At 46.5% G+C, this 22,973-nt stretch overlaps 1 protein-coding gene across 1 annotated transcript in view; it reads right to left on the bottom strand.

Annotated features, from left to right (window-relative positions):
• PLA2G4E (phospholipase A2 group IVE) overlaps positions 1-22,664 on the bottom strand; it is a 56,842-nt gene extending 34,178 nt beyond the window's left edge. The window contains exon 1 of the mRNA XM_030318426.2: positions 22,203-22,664. Coding sequence (XP_030174286.1) covers positions 22,203-22,382 — 180 coding nt within the window. The 5' untranslated portion in view covers positions 22,383-22,664. The remainder of the gene's footprint in view (positions 1-22,202) is intronic.
• Between the last annotated feature and the right edge of the window lie 309 nt (positions 22,665-22,973).

Here is a 22,973-nt window from a genome sequence, read left to right as displayed (position 1 = left end):
TTGCACCCTCTGGGACCTGAGAGGGACAGGCGCAGTCCTCAGCTGCTTCACTCGCCCTGTCCCTTCTGTGGAAGCTCTCCCCCAGCCCAGGTTCCACAGGCTCAACCAGACTGGGGAGGCAGGAACACGCGCTGACCATAGGCTCTTCCAGCTCCTTGAGGTGCTGTGGGGGAAAAGTGGCACATCCCAGGAGGTGATGTCTATCCTGGCCAGGGCAGCGGGGCACCAGGCACCATGGAGCTCAGAGCTCCCCTCCTTGGGCTCATTGGAGGCTGAGTAGGGTCTCCATCTCCCACCCCAAAAGGACAAGATACTTTCAGGGCATCACTTGCCTCATTCAGTGATTCAGTGTGGGCTGGGGGAGGGAACCCTGAGGAGGGGAATGAAGAAGAAATTTCTACTGAAAGTCCTGGCCATGGCGTGCCTATGGAAAACTGGAAGCTTGAGGTAAATGGGAAAGCTGAGGTGGAGCTGGTCTGGAGCCCTGGCAACCTGTTCCTTGAACCCAGGGTCTCTCTATGAGGCTGTGAGGAATCGGATGGACCCAGGAGTCTTGACCACAGACCCAGCTGGGCTTCGCGGCTAATGTGACAGGTTGGCAATGCCACGGATCCTCATGGGATACTGTAACACACACTCACAAGGCATGGCAATTTAGAATGACCGTAGGGTAAATGTCCACTCACAACTAGGACAGGCAAGTGTAGATCCACCCCTGGCAGTGCTGAGCACCATCTATCCAGGTGCTGTCTTGGCCCCAGATGGCTCTGGGCCACACCACAGCACAGTGTCGAGCCTGTGGGTAACCCCAGCTGGGCCATCCCCCCAGGAGTTCTAGCTGGGCCAGACCATGTCCCCAGGTGCTAGGTAGGGCTGCTGAGCCTAGGTGCTCCATGTCTCCGGAGTCTACAATGCTCCCAGCCCTCCCTGTGCCTGTCTCCTGCCCTCAGCCTCTGCCCCACCTACCCAGCACTGCTCCCTCACCTCCAAGGCGCAGGGGGATGAAGGCTTGCCATCTTCTGCCTGGTATAGGTCTGGTAGGTAGTGGGAGAGCCAGGCGGGCATCTGCCTCTGGAGCATCGTGTCAGCTCTCCAGCTGGGTGGCAAGATTGGGAATTTATATTCTGACTCAGAGCTCCGCCTTCTGGACACCTCTCTGCTGTGGCTGGGATTGCATGGGGAGGGGTTAGGGCGGGTAGGCAGATGGGGAACAGGGGGTCTAGATGTGTTTACATCAAGGGACCCTGAAGAGTGCAGATCTTGGAAATGCAGGAACCAGCAGGGAACTCTGGCCCTTGGGGTCAGCAGTCTGCCACCCCCAGAAACATACCACCTGGCTGTCCAAGGAAACAGGGTGGCAAGAAGAGGATCCTGGACCCTGACAACTTTAGGATTAGCACAGCCATGATCTGGGAAGGCCCTCTTTCTTCAGCTTATCAAGGTCATGGCTCAGAGATGCCCTTCTGGGCATCTGAGGAGATGGGGGGAAGGTGCCCTCCCTCCTAACTCCACTGAGTCCCACAGCTTGGTGCCCAGGAGCTGTGGGCAGGGACTCCAGGGAGGCAGAGACCATGGTCAGGTCTCCCAATGTTAGGAGGAGAAAAAAAAAAATTGCCTCAATCCTTGGTGAGGAAAGGGTCAAGTACAGGTGTCCCCAGCTCTCCCTCCTGGGAAGCCAGGTGCAGAGAGGGTGTGCCCAGACTGTCTCAGGACAGCTTAGAGGATGCTCCCGCCCCACCCACCCGATCCCTATCTCTGGCCTAGTGGTAGGCTCATTCAGGGGCCCAGTGAGGTGACTTCGCCTGCTCGGTTGCCCAGCTGGGTACACTGGGAGTTTCCTGCCTGCGCTGTTGCCTGAGGCCCCACAACCGGCTTTTCTGGCCCACATATTAAAGTGATTTTGTGAAATTGAGGGTGAGATCTGAACACAGGGCTGACCAGGCCCAAATGCAGGGATGAAACTTGGTTGGTGGTATCTGTGGGACCTCTTTCTATGCCAGGTAGAGGTGAGGTGACTCCCCCAAGGACCCAGCAAGGATGAATTTCTCACCTTCCCTCTTTCAAGATGACTTCAGTGCCTGTCCCTTCCTTCCCATCCCATCAGTGGCTTCTGTCTCTCAGCCTCCTCTGCCTCTCAGGGATTCATGCCCCCTACACCTGGCTGGCCAGTGAGTTTTGTAACCATCCCTTCAACTGGCCATTCTGCTCCAATGCATCCAATGCTTATCCATTCTTTGTCAATGAATTCTGGATTCCAGTACCTTCCACAAAGCAAATAAAGCCCAGAAACAATCCTATGTATATATGGAATTTTAGTGTATGATAAAGGAAGTCTTGCAGATAGGGATAAAAGGATGGACTATTTGTTATTGGAAAACCTAGCTTGCCCTGGAATAAAATCACTAGATCCCAACTTTAGAACTGTACAAAAACCAAATTCCAGACTAATTAAAAATCTAACCATTAAAATAAAACCATAGAAAAGTTAAAATAAGGTATTAGACAACATTAATATAATATTGGGATGAAGAGAATCTTCCTAAATAAGGTACAAAGCCTAGAAGCCAATAAAGACGTATTATCAGATTTGAATATATAGAAACAAAATTTCAGTAAACAAAATTTTGCTTCAGTAAAGCAAAAATGTCACAAGAAAAGCACTACCTCTAAAATATATCCCCAATATTTTCCTCTTAATAAATATCCATGGATAATGAACTCGCCATTAAAAAATAATGGTAAAGAAGAGAGTCTTGGCCTGCCAGATTCTAAGATAAAGTACAAAGCCACACTTAGACAAACAGTATGTCACTGGCACAAGAACCAGACCAATGGGACAAAGATAGAGGGATCAGAGACATGCCCTGATATTTAGTGGAACTTAATCAATGATAAAATTGGCACCACAAATCAAGAGGAAAAGAAAAGCTTTTTAACAGATGACATGGGCCTGAGTGGCTCGCTAAGTAGAACAAATTAAACAACATCCCCATTATTGCCATATTTAAAAAATAGGCTGTAAATGGGATCAACACATGAAATGGAAAACCATAAGGCTAGTTGAAGACAATGTGGGAGAATCTATTTATGGGGGTAAGAAGGATTTTTTAAACATTTGGAAACCAGGAACCATAAGGCAAAAAATTTCTAAATCTCTACATAAGGATTAAGGATTTCTGTCAACTAAGAACATGCAGAAAAAGTTAAAAGATAGTTGACAGAATGACAGAAGATATTTGCAATGCATCTGCAAATCACCAAAGGATCACTATGTAGCATATACAAAGAATTCTTATGTAATCCACAAAAAAAAGATGGCTGTGCCAACATAAAAATAGACCAAAGATTTGAACCTGCAGTTTATATAGGAAGGCAATCCCACAAAGCTAACAGGCGTTTGAGGAGATGCTCAAAATCATCCGTAGTCAGGGAAATGCAGATTAAAACACCAGTGAGATTTCACTGCAGCTATTAAATCGGAAAACACCAAGAAAGTTGAATAATGGTTGCCTTTCTGAGGAGAGAATGGAGAAGGGTATGTAGGTACAGGGAAATAAGAACCAATCATGAGGGCAAGTATGGGGCTCACGGGACCAAGGAGGATACACTCCACATCCTCAGAGGAAATTTTTTCTCTCCAGCTTTTCCCCAGCTTCGCTGCCATTGCTCTGGTGAAAGCCTTTGCCTTTACTCATTGCGACAACTGCATTAGCCTACCTGGTCTCCCTGCTTCCTCTCTTGCCTTCCTATAAGCCATTCTCTACAGAAGGGCACAAGTGGTCTCCTCAAAACACCAGCTAGATGATGTTGCAACCCGGAGTAAAACCCTCCCAGCTTCTGGTTGCTCTCATTTCTTGCCATGCCCTGGAAGGACCCGTGTGGTCTGACTGCTCACATCTGTTCCATTCCTCCCCTCACACGTGAGTTCCAGCTCTACTGGCCCTCCACACCCGGAACATGGCAAGCTCTTCCCACATCAGGGATTCTGCACTTGCTGTTCCCTCCTGATGTCTTTGACACTGACTCTGTGTGTTACTGCTCTTTTTCATGGTCATGGATCTGCTCAAATGTCCTTTTTCTGCAGCTCTTGCCTGACCACCCTCCGTAACATGTATGCCTCTCGCCCACCTGTGTGTTTCTGAGTCACTCTGCTTATTTGATTTGATTTAATGTATCATATCTTGGATTATCTTGTTCAATTGTTCTTTCTGCCTCTTTCCTTTAAGGGTAGAGACATTGCTTGTCTTGTTCATCATCTGGAAACACCTAAGCCCACCGATCAAGGAATGGTTTGATTGCTAGGGCACATTCACACACTGGAATATTACGCAGATATCAACAGAAATGAAGTGGCTCACATTTGCTGAATGTATAAAAAGTGACAAAGTCTATTCTACCTATGAAGTAGATATTATTATTATCTCATTAAAAAAAGAACTGAGGTGCGCCTGGGCGGCTCAGTCAGTTGGGTGACTGACTATGGCTCAGGTCATGATCTTGTGGTTGGTGAGTTTGAGCCCCATGTCAGACTCTGCGCTGATAGCTCAGAGCCTGGAGCCAGTTTTGGATTCTGTGTGTGTGTGTGTGTCTCTCTGCCCCTCCCCTGCTCACATTCTGTCTTTCTTTCCTACAAAAATAAATAAACATTAAAGAAAAAAAAGAATTGAAACACGGAGAGGATGAGTAAGTTGCTTGGGGTCACCATGATAAGTGACAAGGCTGGGATGCAAGTCAGTCTGACTCCAGAACTTCTGGCTCTAACAATATACACGTTGGGAGATGTGTCTTAATATGTTGAGATGTGTCAGGACTTCTGGCCAACAGGCTAGACGTGGGTCCACTTCATGATGAGGAGATACAAAATGATACAAAATAAGCATAAACAAAACAAGAAATAGGGGTACCTGGGTGGCTCAGTTGTTTAAGCATCTGACTTCAGCTCAGGTCAGGATCTCAAGATTCATGGGTTCGAGCCCCACATCAGGCTATCTGCTGCCAGCACAGAGCCTGCTTCAGATCCTCTGTCTCCCTCTTTCTGCCCCTCCCCTGTTCTCTATCTCTCTCACAAAAATAAACAAACATATAAAAATATATACATATTTTTAAAAACATTATAAGAAAGAACCTTTATCCCAATGTAGATAATACTTATATCCTTAGTTCTGTCAGTAGGTCTGGCTCACAAGTATTTTCTGTTCTTCTTCTTGGTAACAAAATGTGAAGGTCCAGCTGAGTGCTTTGCATCCTCAAATTACTTTCATCCACAGCTCCACATTTCTCAATCTTGGGAAGTTCCTGCTACTAAAAGTTGTGGCCTCTTGTTTCAACTAGATGACAGGTGTTATTTTCCAGCTCCTGACTCTCTCTCACATAACAAAACTGGCTGGAGCCTTTCCTACACTGCATTTACTTTTTGTCACTGGTTTACCCCTGTAAGGATAACACTGACATTGTCTCAAACCTGACTGAACATGGTATAGTTGGTTAAGAGTCTGGGCTTTAAAGTGTCACAACTGCATTTGAACACTGCTTCTACCACATATTAGCTGCATGGACCTGGGTAAATTTATCCTTATAAACTTGAATTTCTCCATCTGTAAAATGGAAAGCATAATGATTTCTACCTCGTGGGGTGGTTATGGAGACTAACTGGGATGAAGGTCTTAGCATGTGGCTGACCCTCAGTTAGCGATGGTTTTGCCACAAGAGGTGTGATACACAGCAATATCAGAGACACCAAGACATCATCCCTGCCCAAGGAGCTACAAACTAATTGGGTGAGACAGGAAGATCACAAAAGTGGTCTCAGGATGATCCTATCATGTATGAGGAACAGAGGTGTGAAGATATGCTGCTCAGAGAGCATGACCACCCAGGGCTGGGAAGGTCAGAAGAGGTTGCGTGGCATAGGAAGAACTTGCACTTGCCTTTGGAGGAAGGCTAGGGACCTGATGAATAAAGCAGGAGAGGGCATTTGTGTCAGGAGAGACAGCATGAGCAAGGCTATGAAGACTCAGAAAGGAGATGAAAGGAGGTGAAAGTAAGTCCTGGATATCAAGTACAAGAATCACGATTGTTTGTTGGCAGTGGTAACTCATGGAAAGTTTCTGAGCCGAGGGTATTTAAGAAATATAGCAAATCCTGCTCCTATGGGTAGAACAGGTGACCATCAGGACCATGTGGTTTGGGTGAGTTGGAAGGCAGGTGTGCCTCTTTGATCAGCCTAGTGTGGCCCCTCAGGGCAAGCCATGGTCTTCAAAAGGCCCCTGATAAATACCTCTCCCTCTTCACCTGTGAGAAACGCTGCTGGGTCTCACCCTACCCAAATGCCCTATGGGCTCCAGTGCCATGCTGACTGCCTCAGATTTTGTAGCTGTTACTCTGGACCTAAGAGGATAGGACTTGGGAAAGAAAAAGACCTGCTTGTCTATGGAGGAGGGGGAGGAATCCAGAGCAGGCCCGTAAGTCTTCTCTTCCTCTCCCTGCACACTTCCCTTTCGCCTTGCTATCCCACAAGCCTCTTCTGCCAAGCCTAGGAAAACCCACAGGGCAAATGTGTGGGGTGGGGAGCTCCTGGCTTCTCCCACAGAGGGATGACAAGTGGCCCTCACTTTTCTTGGTCCCAAGATGGCTGATCAAGCATCCCCCAAACTCTGCCAAGTCTCTTGACATCATCTCCTCCACCAGGGCACGGTGGTGGCAGGGGGAACCCTAGACTCCACAGGGAGAGGATTAGGGGAGGGTTCAACCAAATTCAGCTATGAAGTAATGTGTCAGGGTGAGCTTGGACTGGTGCTGTTGTTTTATAATTTTTTTTATTAAAATTTTTTTAATATTTATATATTTTTGAGAGAGAGAGGTTGAGAGAGAGAGAGGTTGAGAGAGAGAAAAAGAGAGAGAGAGAGAGCACAAGCAAGGGAGAGGCAGAGAGAGAGGGAGACAGAGCCTGAAGCAGGCTCCAGGCTCTGAGCTGTCAGCACAGAGCCTGACACGGGGCTCAAACTCACCAACCGTGAGATCATGACCTGAGCCAGAGTCAGACGCTTAACTGACTGAGCCACCCAGGCACCCCTGGTGCCATTGTTTTAAGAACTGTATCCGATGGTTCGAGTCTATCCCATTCACTGGTGCTGTCTTTGGACTGAATTTGGTTACAGCCAAGTTCTAGCAGAGGAACATAATTCCCCACAGATTCCATCTGGGTCAAGCCCCTGAACCAAGGTTCTGCAGTCACTTCCCGAGAGCCGCTCCCCACCACGTCTCAGGGCAGAAGACAAGGGGATGGGCGGTGTTGGCCTGCGAGGGTCCTCATACTAATTCCTGGGTTTGACAGGTCCCAGCAGAGCTGAGGAACGCCTTCGCTCCCTACTGATTTCAAGGTCAGTGTTCAGGCATGCGCTGTGGGGTGGCGGACAGAGCCCTAGACTGGAAACCAGGAGCTGTGGGCTCCAGTTCCAGCTCTGCAGGATGATACAAAACAAATGGATGCCTCTCTCCGGGCCTCATTTTCCTCTTCTGTAAAACAGGAGGTTGGACTAAGTGAGTCTGGAATCCTAGGAGTGGGGCCTGGAGTCTGTATCTTTTCATTATCTCCAGTGAGTCTGAGACATAGCTACGGCAAGACCACAGAACCAGGGAGCCTCAGCGTCCCTTCTGGCTGCTGCCTTCAGGGGTCTGGCCTGCCGTGCTGCCTACTGAGGCTTCACCATGCTTGGGCACCAGTTCAGACTGAGAATAAATGGGGAATTCTCAGGGTCCTTCTGAATAAGCTATGATAGACCCCAAACTGTAAACACAGTGTGTTTGATGCCAGAAATGAGGAACAACCAAGGATATGGTCAGAGAAGTGCTGAAAGTGACTAAAAATAGACTGATATTTGGTGAGGGGGTGGGAGACATGAGGAGGACGCTGGGGGTGAGTGAACACAGAGCCTGTGGCCTGTTCTCAGCAGGATCCAGGGCTGGTGACTCCTCTTACCACCCCTTCCCCCAGTTGCAAGTGTGAGGAGTGTGGTGTGTGCCTTTGGGAGGGGATGCACATGTGCTCTCTCTTGCGGGGAGACCCTGAACCCTCACTGGAGAATAAAGTCCTGTCACACCAGCCTGGATTAGTGTCATCCGCCCCTGGGGGTCCTGGAATGTGACCCTAAAGACCCATTTCCAGCTGTCCCCACAGCCTCAGCCCTGCTTGCCCTGCCAGACTCAGGGTTCATGTAAGCCTTATAGCTGGTTCAGGCCAAGTACCCTGAGAACTAGGATGATTTTGAGGTAGTGATCAGGGTTTGAGTTAAAGAATTTGCACTGAGGAAGTGGAGAGTGGCTGAGCTGGCTCTCTGACACTGCGGTGACTTCCAGGGCACTCCCACCTGGCTTCTTGCCCTCCACTGCCCTGCCCCTCCCTCTTACAAGCCCTGGCTGGTTGGTGGCTAGTGGGCTCCAGGACCTGGGAGAGCAGAGGGGAGCTGCCAGGAGGATGCACTGGGGCAAAGGGCATTCCTGGAGGTGGAGCTGGGGCTGGCCCCTGGACCTAACTGCTATAATCTAGGCTGTGCCTGGGCGAGCCTGAAGAAGTGGGTGAGCCAAGCACAGTAGGCAGAAGGGACACTTGGGTCTGTGAGGAGCAGAGAGGGGTGGGAGCCCTTTCCCTGCCCGGGAGCAGTCTGGAAGAGGCGCCTCTTGCTGTTAGCTGGGTCCTCCAGCTCTGTCCACAGTGGGCCCTGGAGGGGGCTGGGCTTAAGCCTCTCTTGTCCCCAGTGCCTGGGAGCCGGCAGCATTGCAGCCATCTCCTGCCACGTGCAGGTGCCACCTCCCCCCTCCCTCTGTGCACATGCGTTTGTAGGGGTCTGGTGAGTGGGAGTAGGGTGTTCCAGTCTTCTTTCTGGTGATGCAGATCCTCAGAGGGAAGGACTCTGGATTCCAAGAGTCCAGACCAGGCCCCTGTTGTACCTGGATTGCTGCCTTCAGCTCCTGTCTGCTATAAACAATAACTAAAGACACACTTAGGATGACCAACTGACCCAGTTGGCCAAGGAATGAGAGGTTTCCTGGGACAAGGGACTTTTAGTGCTAAAACCTGGGAAAACTAGGATGATTGGCTAGATTATTTTTAACTTTTCTTGAAAATATTTTTTAAAGCAGACACATACCTGGCATGCCAGACCTGCAGTCTGTAATTATTTGTATCTATGAGTGTTTATAAGCACTCCTAGGCTTTAAAATTATTTGAGAGGAAATAATTTGATTGCATTCTGATTTTATTTTGGAGTATATGAACAAAATCTATATGGAACAATTTCACGTATTCAAGCCAATTCTGAGGTTAAGGGGTGATTGAGTCTGTATATGGGATCCTAGTATATGGACATAATGCCCCCTAGAATTCCTTTCCCCGTCATCTGATAAAATAACACTGGGGATCTTATGGAGCTGTCAATCATGGGGAATCTTCCTCCTTCCTCAGAAGTGCCTGCCTCTACCACCAGTGTGGCCAGTCAGCATCCCCAACTTCTTAGATTCACTGATTGGTTCAGGAACAATTAGATCTCCCCCTGCCCTTCTTCTTTTTAGGATTATGGGTGGGTGGGGTCGTGGTGGTTGTAGTGGTGGAGATTAGTGAGATGGAGGGAAAGAGAGCTATTACTCTTTTATCTAGATTATGAACTCTAAGGAAGATGTAAACTTTGAGTTACTGTCACCACATGGAAGGATTCAGTATAAGAAACTAAGCTGACATAGGGGCACCTGGGTAGCTCAGTTGGTTGAGTGTCAGACTCTTGATTTAGGTTCAGGTTATGATCCCAGGGTCATGGGACTGAGCCCTGCATAGGGCTCTGCACTGAGCATGAAGCCTGCTTAAGATTCTCTCTCTCTCCCTCTCCCTCTCCCTGATTTATGTTTTCTTTCTTCTAAAAGTTTTTTTTTAAAAATTAAAAAAAAAACTAAGCTGACATAGAAAAAGCAAAGTTGAGAGATAGGGAGAAAAAGGGAAAGTTCGGAGAATGTGTTCTGGACTACTAAATTCAGCCATGCCTGAAGCCCTCATATACCTTGGACTTACCAATTACACAAGACAATAAAGGCATCCCCACATCCAACCCATCTTATGCTTATTTGAATCCAGCTTCCATTATTCTGCACTTGTGGCTGAAGGAGTTCTGGCTAATTCACCTGACCACCACCTCTGTGGCAAGTCTCTATTTGGGACTCTCCATTAGGGAGAGGGGAGGGGAGAACTACCCCAGTGTTGTGTCCTCTTCTGTCTCCTGAACTGAGTCCCTTATGCCTTCAAATTAGGAAAACCAAATCTCCTCCAGGACACATTGAGGGTGGGAGGTACACGTCTGTGCTTTTGTCTTCAGAGGACTGTTTGGGGGAAAATGGGATGAGAACTCTTCCAAGTTCTTTCTCTCATCTGCCCCAATCCCTCCCCTTGTTCCTAGGATCTACAGAGGTCTCTTGTTGGTCTTTGACTCTGCAAGTCAACCCTATAATACATCTACCTCCCACTCACATACCTATTGCCTTTGTGACACCCCAGCATAGGTAAAGCCTTTCCTAGTCATGGGAGGAGTGATGATCGCCTTCACCACTCCATTTCAACACCAGGTAAACTGGGATGGAAAAGAGCATTGGTTACTGTTGCTGCCTAGAGCTGGGGTAGAGGAAGCTCACCCCTTCTCCTGGCTAGGGTTGGAAACAGGCAGCCATCCTCAGCCTGTGAGTAAGGCTGAGTTGACGGAAGGGAAAGGCGGGCAGGATGGGGCAGGCCCACGAGACAATGCATAAGAAGAAGCAGGTGGCAGAAGGACCACAGGAAATGGAAATAGTATCCTAAGCAGGCTGGGATAAGAATTCACAAATGAGCTCAACATTTGACTTTTGGGATGACCTTTTAACCCAAAGACATCCAGCTGCAAGAGGATGGAAGGAGGGAGGAAGAAATTGCTTCCCAGTCCAAATAAAACAGCCTCCCACAAAGCACATCTTCCTAGCTTAGCCTATAATTTCAGTTTCTCCTTTAAAAAAATATTAAGCAATTTTATGACATGCAAAATGTATAGAGAATAATAAAGTAAACATCTATGAATCCACTACTCAGAGTAAAAAATAAAACAGTGGTAACATAGTCATTTCCCCTCTCTTCAGGGGAGAACCACAACCCTGGATTTCTAGCCATCATTCCAAGGCATTTCTTTATTCTTTTTCTTAAAAAAAAATTTTTTTTAATGTTTATTTATTTTTGAGAGAGAGAGAGAAAGAGAGAGTTAGCTGGAGAGAGGTGGACAGGATCTGAAGCAGGCTCTGTGCTGACAGCAGCAAGTCAAAGGTCGGGCTAGAACTCATGAACCATAAGATCATGATCTGAGCCAAAGTTGGACACTCAACCGATTGAGCCACCCAGGCGCCCCTCTTTATTTCTTTTCTAAATATGTCTGTATTTCTATTTGGTATCACTTTACATGTTTTAGACTTTATATAAGTGGTATCAGATAAAGGATATGCATTCTACAGTAAACTTGGATTTTTTTCCCCCAACCAGATATTATGTTTACAGGATTTGCCTATATTGGTAAATATAGATCTTGCTCCTTGATTTTTCATGGCTGTAAAGTACACCACAACTTATCTGCATGTTTTGTGTGATGGACATTTAAGTTGTATCTAATTTTTGCTATTACTGTATTTCATCAATTCTAAGGCATGTGTTTTTCACATTTAAAAATCTCTGGATTAAGAGATACTTATTGAAAACAACAATGGGAAGGTGCATGGGTGGCTCAGTTGGTTAAGCATCTGACTTCAGCTCAGGTCATGTTGGTGAGTTTGAACCCTGCGTTCGGCTCTGTCCTGATGGCTCAGAGCCTGGAGCCTGCTTCAGACTCTGTGTCTCCCTCTCTCTCTCTGCCCCTTCCCTCCTTCACGTTCTCTCTCTCTCTTTCTCTCTCCTTTTCTCTCTCTCTCTCAAAAATAAACATTTGAGAGAGAAAGAGAGAGAAAGACAGACACAGAGACAGAGCATGAGCAGAGTAGGGGTAAAGAGAGACAGAGTCACAGAAGCAGGCTCCAGGCTCTGAGCTGTCAGTACAGAGCCACATGAGGGGCTCAAAGTCATGAGCTGTGAGATCATGACCTGAGCCAAAGTCAAATGCTTAACCGACTGAGCCACCCAGGCTCCCCAACATAAAAAAAAAAATCTTTTTAAAAACAACAATGGGTTATACTTTAATTGGCGATATTTTCCCTTAGTGAATGTTGTACCTTAGATTCAGTGAAGAATAGTGCCAAAAACACTACAGCATTCCTGTATGTGTTGTGTTTCTTTAGTGTATATCCCCCTGGAAGTAGAAATTGCTTAGTTATAAGGTATATTACCACCAATTTTACTAGATATTGCCAAATTGTTCCCCAAAGTATTTTTACTGATTTATACTCCCACCACCATGGAAAAGGGTTCCCATTAGTGTATACCCAGGATTATCAACTGACTTTCTGAGTTTTGTTAATCCAGTGGGTATGAAATGGTATCTCACTGTGGTTTTAATGTGTATTTCCTGATTATTAGTAATCTTGGGCATCTTTTCAAGATCCTTTACTTTCTCTTACCCATATTCTTGGGACTCTCTATTGATTCCCCTGCCTCAGTCCTCCTTTACCATAGTCAAACCAACCACCATCAATATTTATCAGGATACAACAGGAATTATCAGAAGCTATAAAATTATTTATGCCCAAGTAATTCTACTCTTGGAAACTCACACTGAGAGAAGAAAATGCTACATGCTTAAAAATGTTAATTGTATCTAAATTTTTAATGGTTAAGAGTTGAAAATCATCCCAAAGTTCAATATTGGTAGATATTTTAATAAATAATGGCATATTCCTATGATTAAATTCTATGCAGTCATTAGAAAGAGAACTATAGGGGCTCCTGGGTGGCTCAGTCAGTTAAGCGTCTGATTTTGGCTTAGGTCATGATCTCACTGTTTGGTTCATAGGTTAGAGCCCCACATCGGGCTCCTCACTGACAGTGCTGAGCCTGCTTGGGATTTTCTCTCTCCTCTCTCTCTCTGACCCTCTCCCACTCATGTGTCCTCTCTCTCAAAATAAATAAATAAACTTAAAAGAAAAAGAAAGATAACTATAAAAAGAGTGTATGTAGGTGTCTATTTGAACTTAGGGCATAATAAGGATGGCTGATTAAAAAATAATCAAAAAATTGTAAATTTTCCCATAAAAATCATAACCACAAGAGAAAATGAGATCCCATGTACAATAGCAATGAAAGTATAATAAGTAAACCTGGGGCAAAATAAATAAGAGATTTACATGTAAAAAAATGATAGCATTACAAATTAATAGGGGAAAAGATGGATTATTTGATATTATGTTGGAAAATTACTTTCTAAAAAAAAGTAACTATTTTGCCATCTGGAGAAAGAATAAACTGGATCCATACCTTACTCTTTACATTAAAATAAATTAGTTATTGCTTCATCATCATTAGTTAGGAAACAAGACACAAAACTGAGATGCAATGAAGGAAACAAATTGATAATTCTGACTACATACATATTAAATTTCTCTGTGTCAAAACAACCATAAATAATAATAAAAGGCTAATTTGTAAAAATATTTGTCAATTTCATGAAGGGGTAATTTTCCAGTAAAGAAAAAGCTCTTTAAAATAAATATTAAAAAGCAAACAATGCAATAGAAAAATTGATAAAAGATACAAACATCATGGTACTTATGCATATTTCAGTACCTCCCCAACTTTGGTAAACGCTGGAATCACCTGGAGATCACTAAATAAATATTGATGCCTGGCTCCCTGATAGCTGATATAATCGATGTGACATGTGAGTTGGACATTGGGATTTTTTTTTATGAAATTTATTGTCAAATTGGTTTCCATACAATACCCAGTGCTCATCCCAAAAGACATTGAGATTTTTAAAAGCTTCCCTGGTGATTCTAATGTTCAACAAAGTTGGGATCATTGGAATATGCAATAAGCCTATAAAAGATTACCACTAATAATAAGAATGTAAATTAAAACAACAAAGTGATTCCATTTTTCATTTTTCAGATTGGCAGGGGTGAAACGATAAAGCTTCACGTTGGTCAGGGTGTGGGGAAGACTATAAGACTTTGTTGATAGAATGTAAATTGGCATAGACTTTTTGGAGGGCAATTTGGTAATCTTCATTAATATTTAAAACTTGCATGAACTTATATTCTGCAATTCTATTTCTAGGAATTTATTGTACATAAACTCTTACACAAATCCTCAGTGATGTTCGATGTAGCATTATTTCTGTAACTGCTTTTCATTTCTGTTGTTGTTTGTTTATTTAGCCTAACAAGGGCTGTGACTTAGAAGCCATTGATGGATGGAGATAGCAATCATCCGCTCCTTAATATATCCATGGCGTTTGGGCCTCGGACATTGCTGAGTGGAGCTGGGTAGTACTCTCTTCCTTAGGAATCTCATTGCATCCATAAATTTAAGTAGGAGCAAAGAAGTCTCTTGGTGGAAAAAGAAGGTTGGGACCCTAACCTCTTTCCACTGGGTATTGAAATTATTGAAATGTGTATGATGAACTGAGGAGATCTTCAAGAAAACCATTGAGGCCAGATGGCAAGGAAGGACAATGGGAGTCCCAGAGCGGAAACACCCATAAAAATGAGAGGAGGTTGGACCAGTGTCTAGGACTCAGTTTTAGGGCTTAGTTTATTGGAATCTAAGGTACAGGAGTAATGTTGAGACTCCTTTGCTCACCTTGCTACGATGGGTCTATTTGTGGGGGAACAGATTCCCTGTGTGGGGGGGTTGAGAGAACCTTATTACCAGGTGATAGTTGGTAATCTGGTAACTTTGCTGGGGGCGGGGGGGTTCTCTTCATTAATCCTGTCAGGGAAGGTGCATTCCTTAGTCTGGGCAAGTCAGCAGAGATACCTCTGAGGAGAAGTCTAGAGTCAGCAGACAAGTGAGAGGGAAACTGTCTCAGTGACAGGGACACCAGCCTGGGAATTCTGAGCTGCTTGGAGTGGAATCTTGGGGAAATAGTGCTATCTCTCTGCCAAGCTGGCAAAGAGGAGAGAGGAATCATTGTAATTCGGATATTAATGGCATATTTTCTAGGCTTTGAGGTAATACTCATAGCATCAAAAATTGGCAGATATGATCATGCTCGGGTGGTGTGATAATTGTAGCCATTTTTTTAATCTTTTTTTTCTAACAGCAAGGAAAATGATTACCATTTGCTGATAGGTAGGAAAGTTCTTACAATACGAGCTCAATATTGCATGTATACATATATGTATATGTAAATAATACTGATTTCTATGTATGTATGTGCGTAGAAAAAAGAACTCAAAGGAAATATATCAAGGCTTCAAGAAGTTATCTCTGGATGATGAGATTATTGGGAATGTTTATTTTCTTTATTAAACTTAAAATTTTTTCTAATGTCTACACTGAACAAGTGTTACATGCTCTTGGTAGTCAGAAAACCAACTTTTAGAAAAAGTAGAATTATTGTATGTTAGGTAAATAGATAAAATGATGTATGTTAAATAACATGTTATATGTTTAGGAAAAAAAAGAGACAGGGAAAGAAAACTGCTGTATTTCATGCTATGTGCCAGGTCACCATACTAGATATCTGCATATGTTAACTGTAAAAAGTACATAGGTATATTCTTTTATGCATATTCTCTGAGAGCAACAGGAAGCACTGAGTAAGGACAGAGTCAGGCAGGTCTGTTCGGGGGAGGAATTTTTCTTCAAGTGCTCAGAGGCCCTCTCCTCCTCCTCCCACCTCACCATCTGGATCCTTCCCCCAGCTGGGCCATCCACCAAGGGATAGGGCAGAGAGCAAAGCCATGGCTCATGGAAAACTTAACTGAAGCAGATAGTGGAGCCCAGGACAGCAGGGTCCTGAAACTGCTGAATATGGAAACTGACTCAGGGTATGAAAAGAGCTGTCAATTAGAGAAAAGGATTGCATTGATGTGTCACGCCTGATGGTGGAAATGGGCCTTTGTGGGTGGGTAGACTTGACCTCAGTGTAAGTAAGAACTTAGCCATATGGGAAGTATTAAATTTCCATTGCTGGAATTATCCAAGGAGTACTTGCACAGAGGAGATTCCTCTGCTGTGCAGGAAATTGCTCTAGAATCTAGATGGTCTGTTTCAGCTTTGAGATTCTGTTACTCTCTATCCAGCTTTGCCCTAGATCCAGGGGACAGTTTGTTAATCCCTGCAGCTACTTGACAAGCCTATGGGAGAGGCCTTCCGACAGTCACGTATATAAACAACTCCAGTGGTGGGAATTTCACTAGGAAGAGAGGGGAGGGAGGGGCAGGGCCAGCCTGGCCTGGTGGGGGAGATATTAGGGGAAAGTGGACCTTTGGGCCCCCATAGGTCAAGGTCTATGGGTGGCCATCCATTCCACCGTCCTTATACCCAGCCCTGGCACTCACCTTGCAGGGCGACTTTGACAGAAATACAGAACTTTTGTCCTGCACAGCTCTCACCTGCCCACCGACACACCCTCATAAATAGCAGGTATTAACATAGCACCTGCAATGTAGAAGTGGAAGATACCAGAACCAAACCAAACAAGCCATCAAACAAACAACAACCACCACCACAAAGCAAAGAGGCCACTGACAAAATACAACAGCAACAAAATTTCACAGGCCAGCTAGAGACAACACCAACAGATAAATGTAGAGGAAAGAAGAGTTTTGGAGTCAGAGAGGCTTGAATCTGCATCTTGGCTGTGACACTGACTCGTTGGGTAGCATTAGGCAATTACTTTATCTCTCTGAGGATCATTTTCATGATCTGTAAAGTGACGTTAATAGTACCTATTTCGCAGGATTGTTGTCAAGAAATGCACATGCACGTATGCATACATGGCACGCAGAGTCTGGCATGTCATAAACCTCAACAAATTATAGCTATTGCTATTTTTATTGCTTTTGCTATGAAACAAATAAATTGGGAAGAGCCAGCTATAAGTGCACTTGGAAGGCAAAGAACCTACAGATCAGTTGGAGCTGGAGAAGTCAAAGAAAGCTTTGTTCGTTGATGGCAATGTGCTTTAAGCACCTATTAGTGCTAGGTGCCATGCTGTAGGTTCTGGGTGTCAAAACAGATGCAGCACCTGCTCTTCCGTGATGTACAGTTGCTAGGCAATGAGCAAGGAAGTAGAAAGGAATTTATAGTTATAAATTGTGATAAGTCTGATCAAGGAACAGCACAGGGTGCTATAAAAGACACTAGAAGTGGGGTGCCTGAGTAGCTTAGTCGGTTAGGCATCTGACTCTTTTTTTTTAATGTTTATTTTTGAGAGAGAGAGAGAGAGAGAGAGAGAGAGAGAGAGAGTGAGTCAGAGTGCAAGTGGGAGAGGGGAGAGAGAGGGAGACACAGAATCTGAAGCAGGCTCCAGGCTCTGAGCTGTCAGCACAGACCCCGATGCAGGGCTTGGACTCATGAACAGCGAGATCACGACCTGAGCCGAAGTCGGATGCTTAACCAACTGAACCACCCAGGTGCCCCTGTGTCCGACTCTTGATTTCAGCTCAGGTCATGATCTCATGGTTCATGAGTTCGAGCCACACATCAGGGTCTGTGTTGACAATGCAGAGCCTGCTTAGGATTCTCTCTTTCCCTCTTTCTCTACCCCCACTCCAATTGCTCTCTAAGAAACTTAAAAAAAAAAAAAGACACTAGCAGAGGGTACCTGATTTTGATTGTAGGAAGAATCAGGGATGACCTCTTGGAGGAAGCAGCCTTTTTTTTTTTCTTCACATTTATTCTATTTTGAGACACAGAGAGAGACCGAGAGCACAAGCTAGGGAGGGGCAGAGAGAGAGGGAGACATAGGATCTGAAACAGGCTCCAGGCCCTGAGCTGTCAGCACAGAGCCTGATGCGGGGCTCAAACTCACAAACCGCAAGGTCATGACCTGAGCCGAAGTCGGATGCTTAACTGACTGAGCCACCCAGGCGCCCCACTGGAGGAAACAGTCTTTAAGGTAAACCTAAAGCCAGATCAGAGTTCGTCCCGTGTGGGCTGCAGGCACAGCACGTGCAATGTGCCAAGAGGTGGTAAAAGCTGGCGCATCTAGGAGCTGAACATGTGTGTCTGGAGCATCGTAAGTAGGGAGTGATTGGGTGAGAAATGTCTGGGAAGGTGGGCAGTTGGCTGAATCACATGAGGCCTTGAAAGACTTGGTAAGGATTTGGTATTTTATCCTGAGGGATTGGATGCCACTGATGGATGTTAAGCAGAGAAGTGATGTGAAGGAAATCACTGGCTACCGTGTGGGGATTGGAGGGGACAAGACTAGAGGTGGGAAGGTGAGCTGCGGTGGTTCAGATGGGAAATGGTGCCTTGGGCCAGGGTGAGGGGCAGAGATGGACAGAAGTGGTGAGATGCTAGAGGGATTTCGAGGCAGACCCTACACGGTAGGAAAATGGATTAGATCTGAAGGGCAGAGCAGGGGCGTCCAGTGGGCTTCAGTCACCCGGCCAGGAAAGGTGTAACCATAGAGGTGGTCCTGAAGGGCGATCCACCAAGTAGCAGAGTAGAGGGCAGGTGGGGAGAGACTGGAGAACTGAGCCCTGAGCTGGGCCTGAAAGGAAAGGCAGCAGGAGGATGGAAGGGAGAACATTCCAGGAGGGGAAGCTGCAGAATCCAGGAGAAGAGCTGGGAATGAGCTTGCCTCATGCCAGGTAGGCGGCACCGGGTGGCACCGAGTCAGTGAGCCCTGCCAGGAGAGAAGGGTGGGCACGGGGCCACAGGGCATGTGACAGGAGCAGGGAAGCAGCAGGGGTGGGGCCCGATTTCGCCAGGCCTCTGGAGCCAGGAGGTATCAGCCTTGATGTCAGAGATAACGAGAGCTGTGTGGGCTCCTAGGCCAGCAGCCAGCCAGCTGGCCAGGCAGCGGCCCATTTCTCAATGCTCCAGGTCTATGCCAGACAAGACATGAATACGTGGCACAAAATTTGTGCTTTTTACTGATAACCTACTCTGATGATAGCGTGGGACATTTATAGAGAAAGTCTCTGGGCTCCCAGGACACCACCTCCTCCTTGGCTTCTTCCAGTCTCACTGGCTGCCTGTTCTGTCTGCCCCCCCTTGCCAGCTCTGCTGCCTCCACCAGGCATCCCGAAAGTGGGAAGCAGAGCTCACAAACTCACGCCTCTTCTCTTCCGTCTCTTCATCCCATCCTTTGGAGATCTCATCCAGCTCTGTGGCTTTAAAAATCATCTATACTCTGCTTTATGTATTAAACGGATTATCTTCCTACCCTGTCTCCTGAGTACCTGAGGCTGCCCACCTGACATCTCTACTTGGGTAAATAACAGGCATCTCAAATTTATTTACGTATTTATTTTTTTAATGTTTATTCATTTTTTGAGAGACAGAGCACAAGCAGGAGGGGGCAGCGGAGGGGCAGAGAGAAGGAGACACAGAACCCAAAGCAGGCTCCAGGCCCTGAGCTGTCAGCACAGAGCCCGATGCGGACCTCGAACTCATGAATTGCAAGATCGTGACCTGAGCTTAAGCTGGTCGCTTAACCTACTGAGCCACCCAGGTGCCCCAGGCATCTCAAATTTAAAACTTCCAAGGGCCTCCTGGGTATCTCAGTCAGTTAAGCGTCCAACTCTTGATCTCTGCTTGGGTCATGATCTCGCAGTTCATGAGATCGAGCCCCGCATCAGGCTCTGTACTGACAGTGCTGAAATCTCTCTGCTTGGGATTCTCTCTCCCTCTCTCTCTCTCTCTGCTCTTCCCCTGTTCACTCTCTGTCTCAAAATAAATAAATAAACATAAAAAAAAAAACGTCCGAGACAGAAACCTCCAGTCCCCTCCACCTCAACCTGTTTCGCACTTTTGTGAGTAAGTGTACTTCCCACTTGCTAAGGCAAAAACCTAGGAGACATCACTGATGTCTTATTTAGCATCCAATCTATCAATAAGTCCTGTAAGTTCTGCCTCCTGAAAAATCCAGAATCTGTCCACTTCTGCTGTTCACCGCCACCAATCAATCCTCCACCATTTTCTCCTGGACTGCAGCTAAAACCTCCTCACTTGTCTCCCTGGGTCCCCTCTTGTCTGCCAGGCAGCCCATTCTCCACAGACCAGCCAAAGTGATCCGTGTAAAACACAAATCAAACAAAGTCGAACTTCAGATTAAAACCTTTCAGTGGCTTCCCACTGCTTCAGAATGACACGAGAGCCACCTCCGTAGCATCTGGGCCAGCCTAAGACTCTGACCTCATCTTCTACCACCAACTTCTCCCCCTCTTTCCCTGATCTCTGCTGCCCCAGACACACTGGTTTTCTCTCTGTTTCCAGAACAGATCAACCTTGTGCCCATCTCAACAGGGCCTTTGCCCTTAGCATTTGCTCTCTCTGGAACATTTTCCCACCATTCTTCTCACTGTTCGGGTCTTGGTTCAAATGTTACCATCCTACTGAGGTCCTCTCCTTGCTGCCAGTCCCTCATTATCACATATTTTGTTCTGCTACCTGTGACATGGAAATAGTCATCTATTTACTTATTGTCTATCTCCCCCATTAGAATGTAAGTTTCAGGAGCGTTGGATCTTGTCTGACCTGCTCAGTGCTCTGTCTCCCACTCTTAGAACAACACTGGGAACACAGTAGGAGCTCAATAAATATTGGTTCAACCAATGAATAAGTGCTCCAGATGTGGTTCCTGGTCTTCTCGAGACGAGAGAGGTGTAACAAGCCACAGGAAGAGTTACCTAAGAATCCAGTGCAGGAAGTGGTGACTCTGAAAACTGATTCAAAGCTAGTCTGATAAACTGATTTTTGCTGAAGTATTGTTGGATGACAATGTGCTACCTAGTAATGCTGGCCTCTAATGGGGATCTAGAAAGACAAAGGTCTAATCCATATGGTGGTCCTAGAGGGAAACCCTTCAAGGACTAGAACAGGGGGCAGATGAGGAGCTATTTGAAAACTGGTGGGTGCTCCCCAAGGACTGAAGGGTTACAGGAATGGTGGGAAGGGTGTGGGGCAGGGAGGTTGAGGGAAGCACTAGGGTGGGAGCCTTGACCACTCTTCACTTGTGACTCTGAGAGAAGTCACTGGCAGGGGTCCTGGTGATTGTATGGGGCAGTCAGCCTGGTCAAGAGGTAGAGTGGTATGCTTGGGAGGATTGGGAGGATTGGTCATCCCCCCAGCAGCCCTCAGTTGCCTTGTGTGGTGGAAGCTGGTTGACAACCACAGCTATGATGTGGGGCCTATCGGGGCCAGGCAAGTGAACCCAGGGTCAAGGCCCAGGATGGACCCACCAAGCTGGGGCCAGAAAGAGGGTGAGGTAGAGACAGAAAGGCCTATAGGAGGCAAAGAGACCAGTGCTCCTTATGAGCGAGGTGCAGGCCCACAGGAGGAAGAGGCTTATGGCTGCAGAAGTCAGCCTGGCACCATTGCTGAGAATGTAGCTGCCAGAAGGATACAAGAACCTTGACTCCTCTCCAGTCACTGAGCCTCTGTAGGAAGCTCACACACTCACCCAGATAGAAGCTGGTGGGCAGATCTGGATCCACTGAGAATTACCTACAGACACTGTTCAATTTTTGTAGCCCACTAAATTACCAACGGGACTTACTTATTCAAGGTTTTCTCTTCACTAGCCGATAGGGGGGGCTCCTCAGGAAGGCCAAATCTACACATTCTCCCCAACATTTATGACCCTGCTCTGCCACGGTGCTAATTGTGCGGTTTGAGCACCTACTCTGTGTCAGAGACACTGCTAGGTCCTTGTCCACTCTCCTTGGGATCGTATTAATAGAAATATCTTCCAGCTCAGGTCTCCCTTGGGCTGACGAGGTGTGTGACCTCAATCCCGCTGAGCCTCGGTCGCATCAACAAACAGAAATGCTAATCCCTCCCCAGCAGAGCGTCAGGCACTTGGAATGCACTCCGTACACAGGTGTAGTTGTTTTAGTTAACAGCTCTTGGGGTCAAGGAGGCAGGTGAGGACAGGTGAGGGGGGGTGGGGGTGAAGGGATTCCTCTGGGAAAGAAGGAAATCAACAAAAATACAGCTTCTTAACTCTATGGTGATGCAGGTGATCTTATTCGGAGCCAGCAAAGTCGGGGTAAAATTTAAGGAGCTAGGAACCTTCTAGCCAGGAACGCAGACATACCTGAGAGCCCCCAAGGGCTGTGGGAAGCAGAGGTGGGAGACTGGGAGTTTCCAGGTCCTGTGTGTGCTCAAACTCACTGACATTTCTTTCCGACCTGCTCTCTTCATCCCCCTGTAGCTCCTGTGGGGCAAACACATCAGTTCCCAGGCCAGGACAGCCTTCCGAGCTCTGGAGAGTCATTAAGGCAGCGTCCCCTTCACTGGGGCTCAGCACAGGCTGTGTGGAGGTGGGGCTAGTCCTTCACGGCGAGGTGTCTGAACATCCTCAGGAAATTTGAAGGGAGTTTTGCAAGAACGTGGAAGCAATGCCATTGGATTCCTCCCGAAGATAAATAAGCCTGATGAATTATTAAGGAGGTGAAAGAAGTCAGGGCTTAGCTAAAAGAATCCCACATTTCTGTGAATATTTCAACCACTCCGGACCTATTTTGGCGAAGAGACTGTTCTTGTGCTGTGTGAAAAGCCTGGAGGGAGCTAGAATTAGGCTCACCTAGGGCGGCTCTTGGTTAAGGGAGGCCTGCCTTTCTGAGCTCGGATCCAGGCTCAGAGATAGCTTCTCACAGCTCAGCAGCTATTTTTAACGTTGTGAAACTCAATATGTCAGTGGGGAGGGCAGGAGGAGGCAGGGCTGGAGGCGAAGTGGCGGAGGCTGTCTGGCCCCTGATGGAGGCGAAGTCACTCTCTGGCTCTTGGCTGACACCCCTGCATCTCTTTATTGAGCCCCGAAAATAGATACCTGGCCTGGTGTTCAGGGCTGACGGAGGGGGGTACA

Source organism: Lynx canadensis, chromosome B3 (genome assembly GCF_007474595.2).
Source record: "Lynx canadensis isolate LIC74 chromosome B3, mLynCan4.pri.v2, whole genome shotgun sequence".
Classification (NCBI taxonomy): domain Eukaryota; kingdom Metazoa; phylum Chordata; class Mammalia; order Carnivora; family Felidae; genus Lynx; species Lynx canadensis.
The sequence above is the reverse complement of the archived record's forward strand: the minus strand, read 5'-3'. Positions and strand labels throughout refer to the sequence as shown.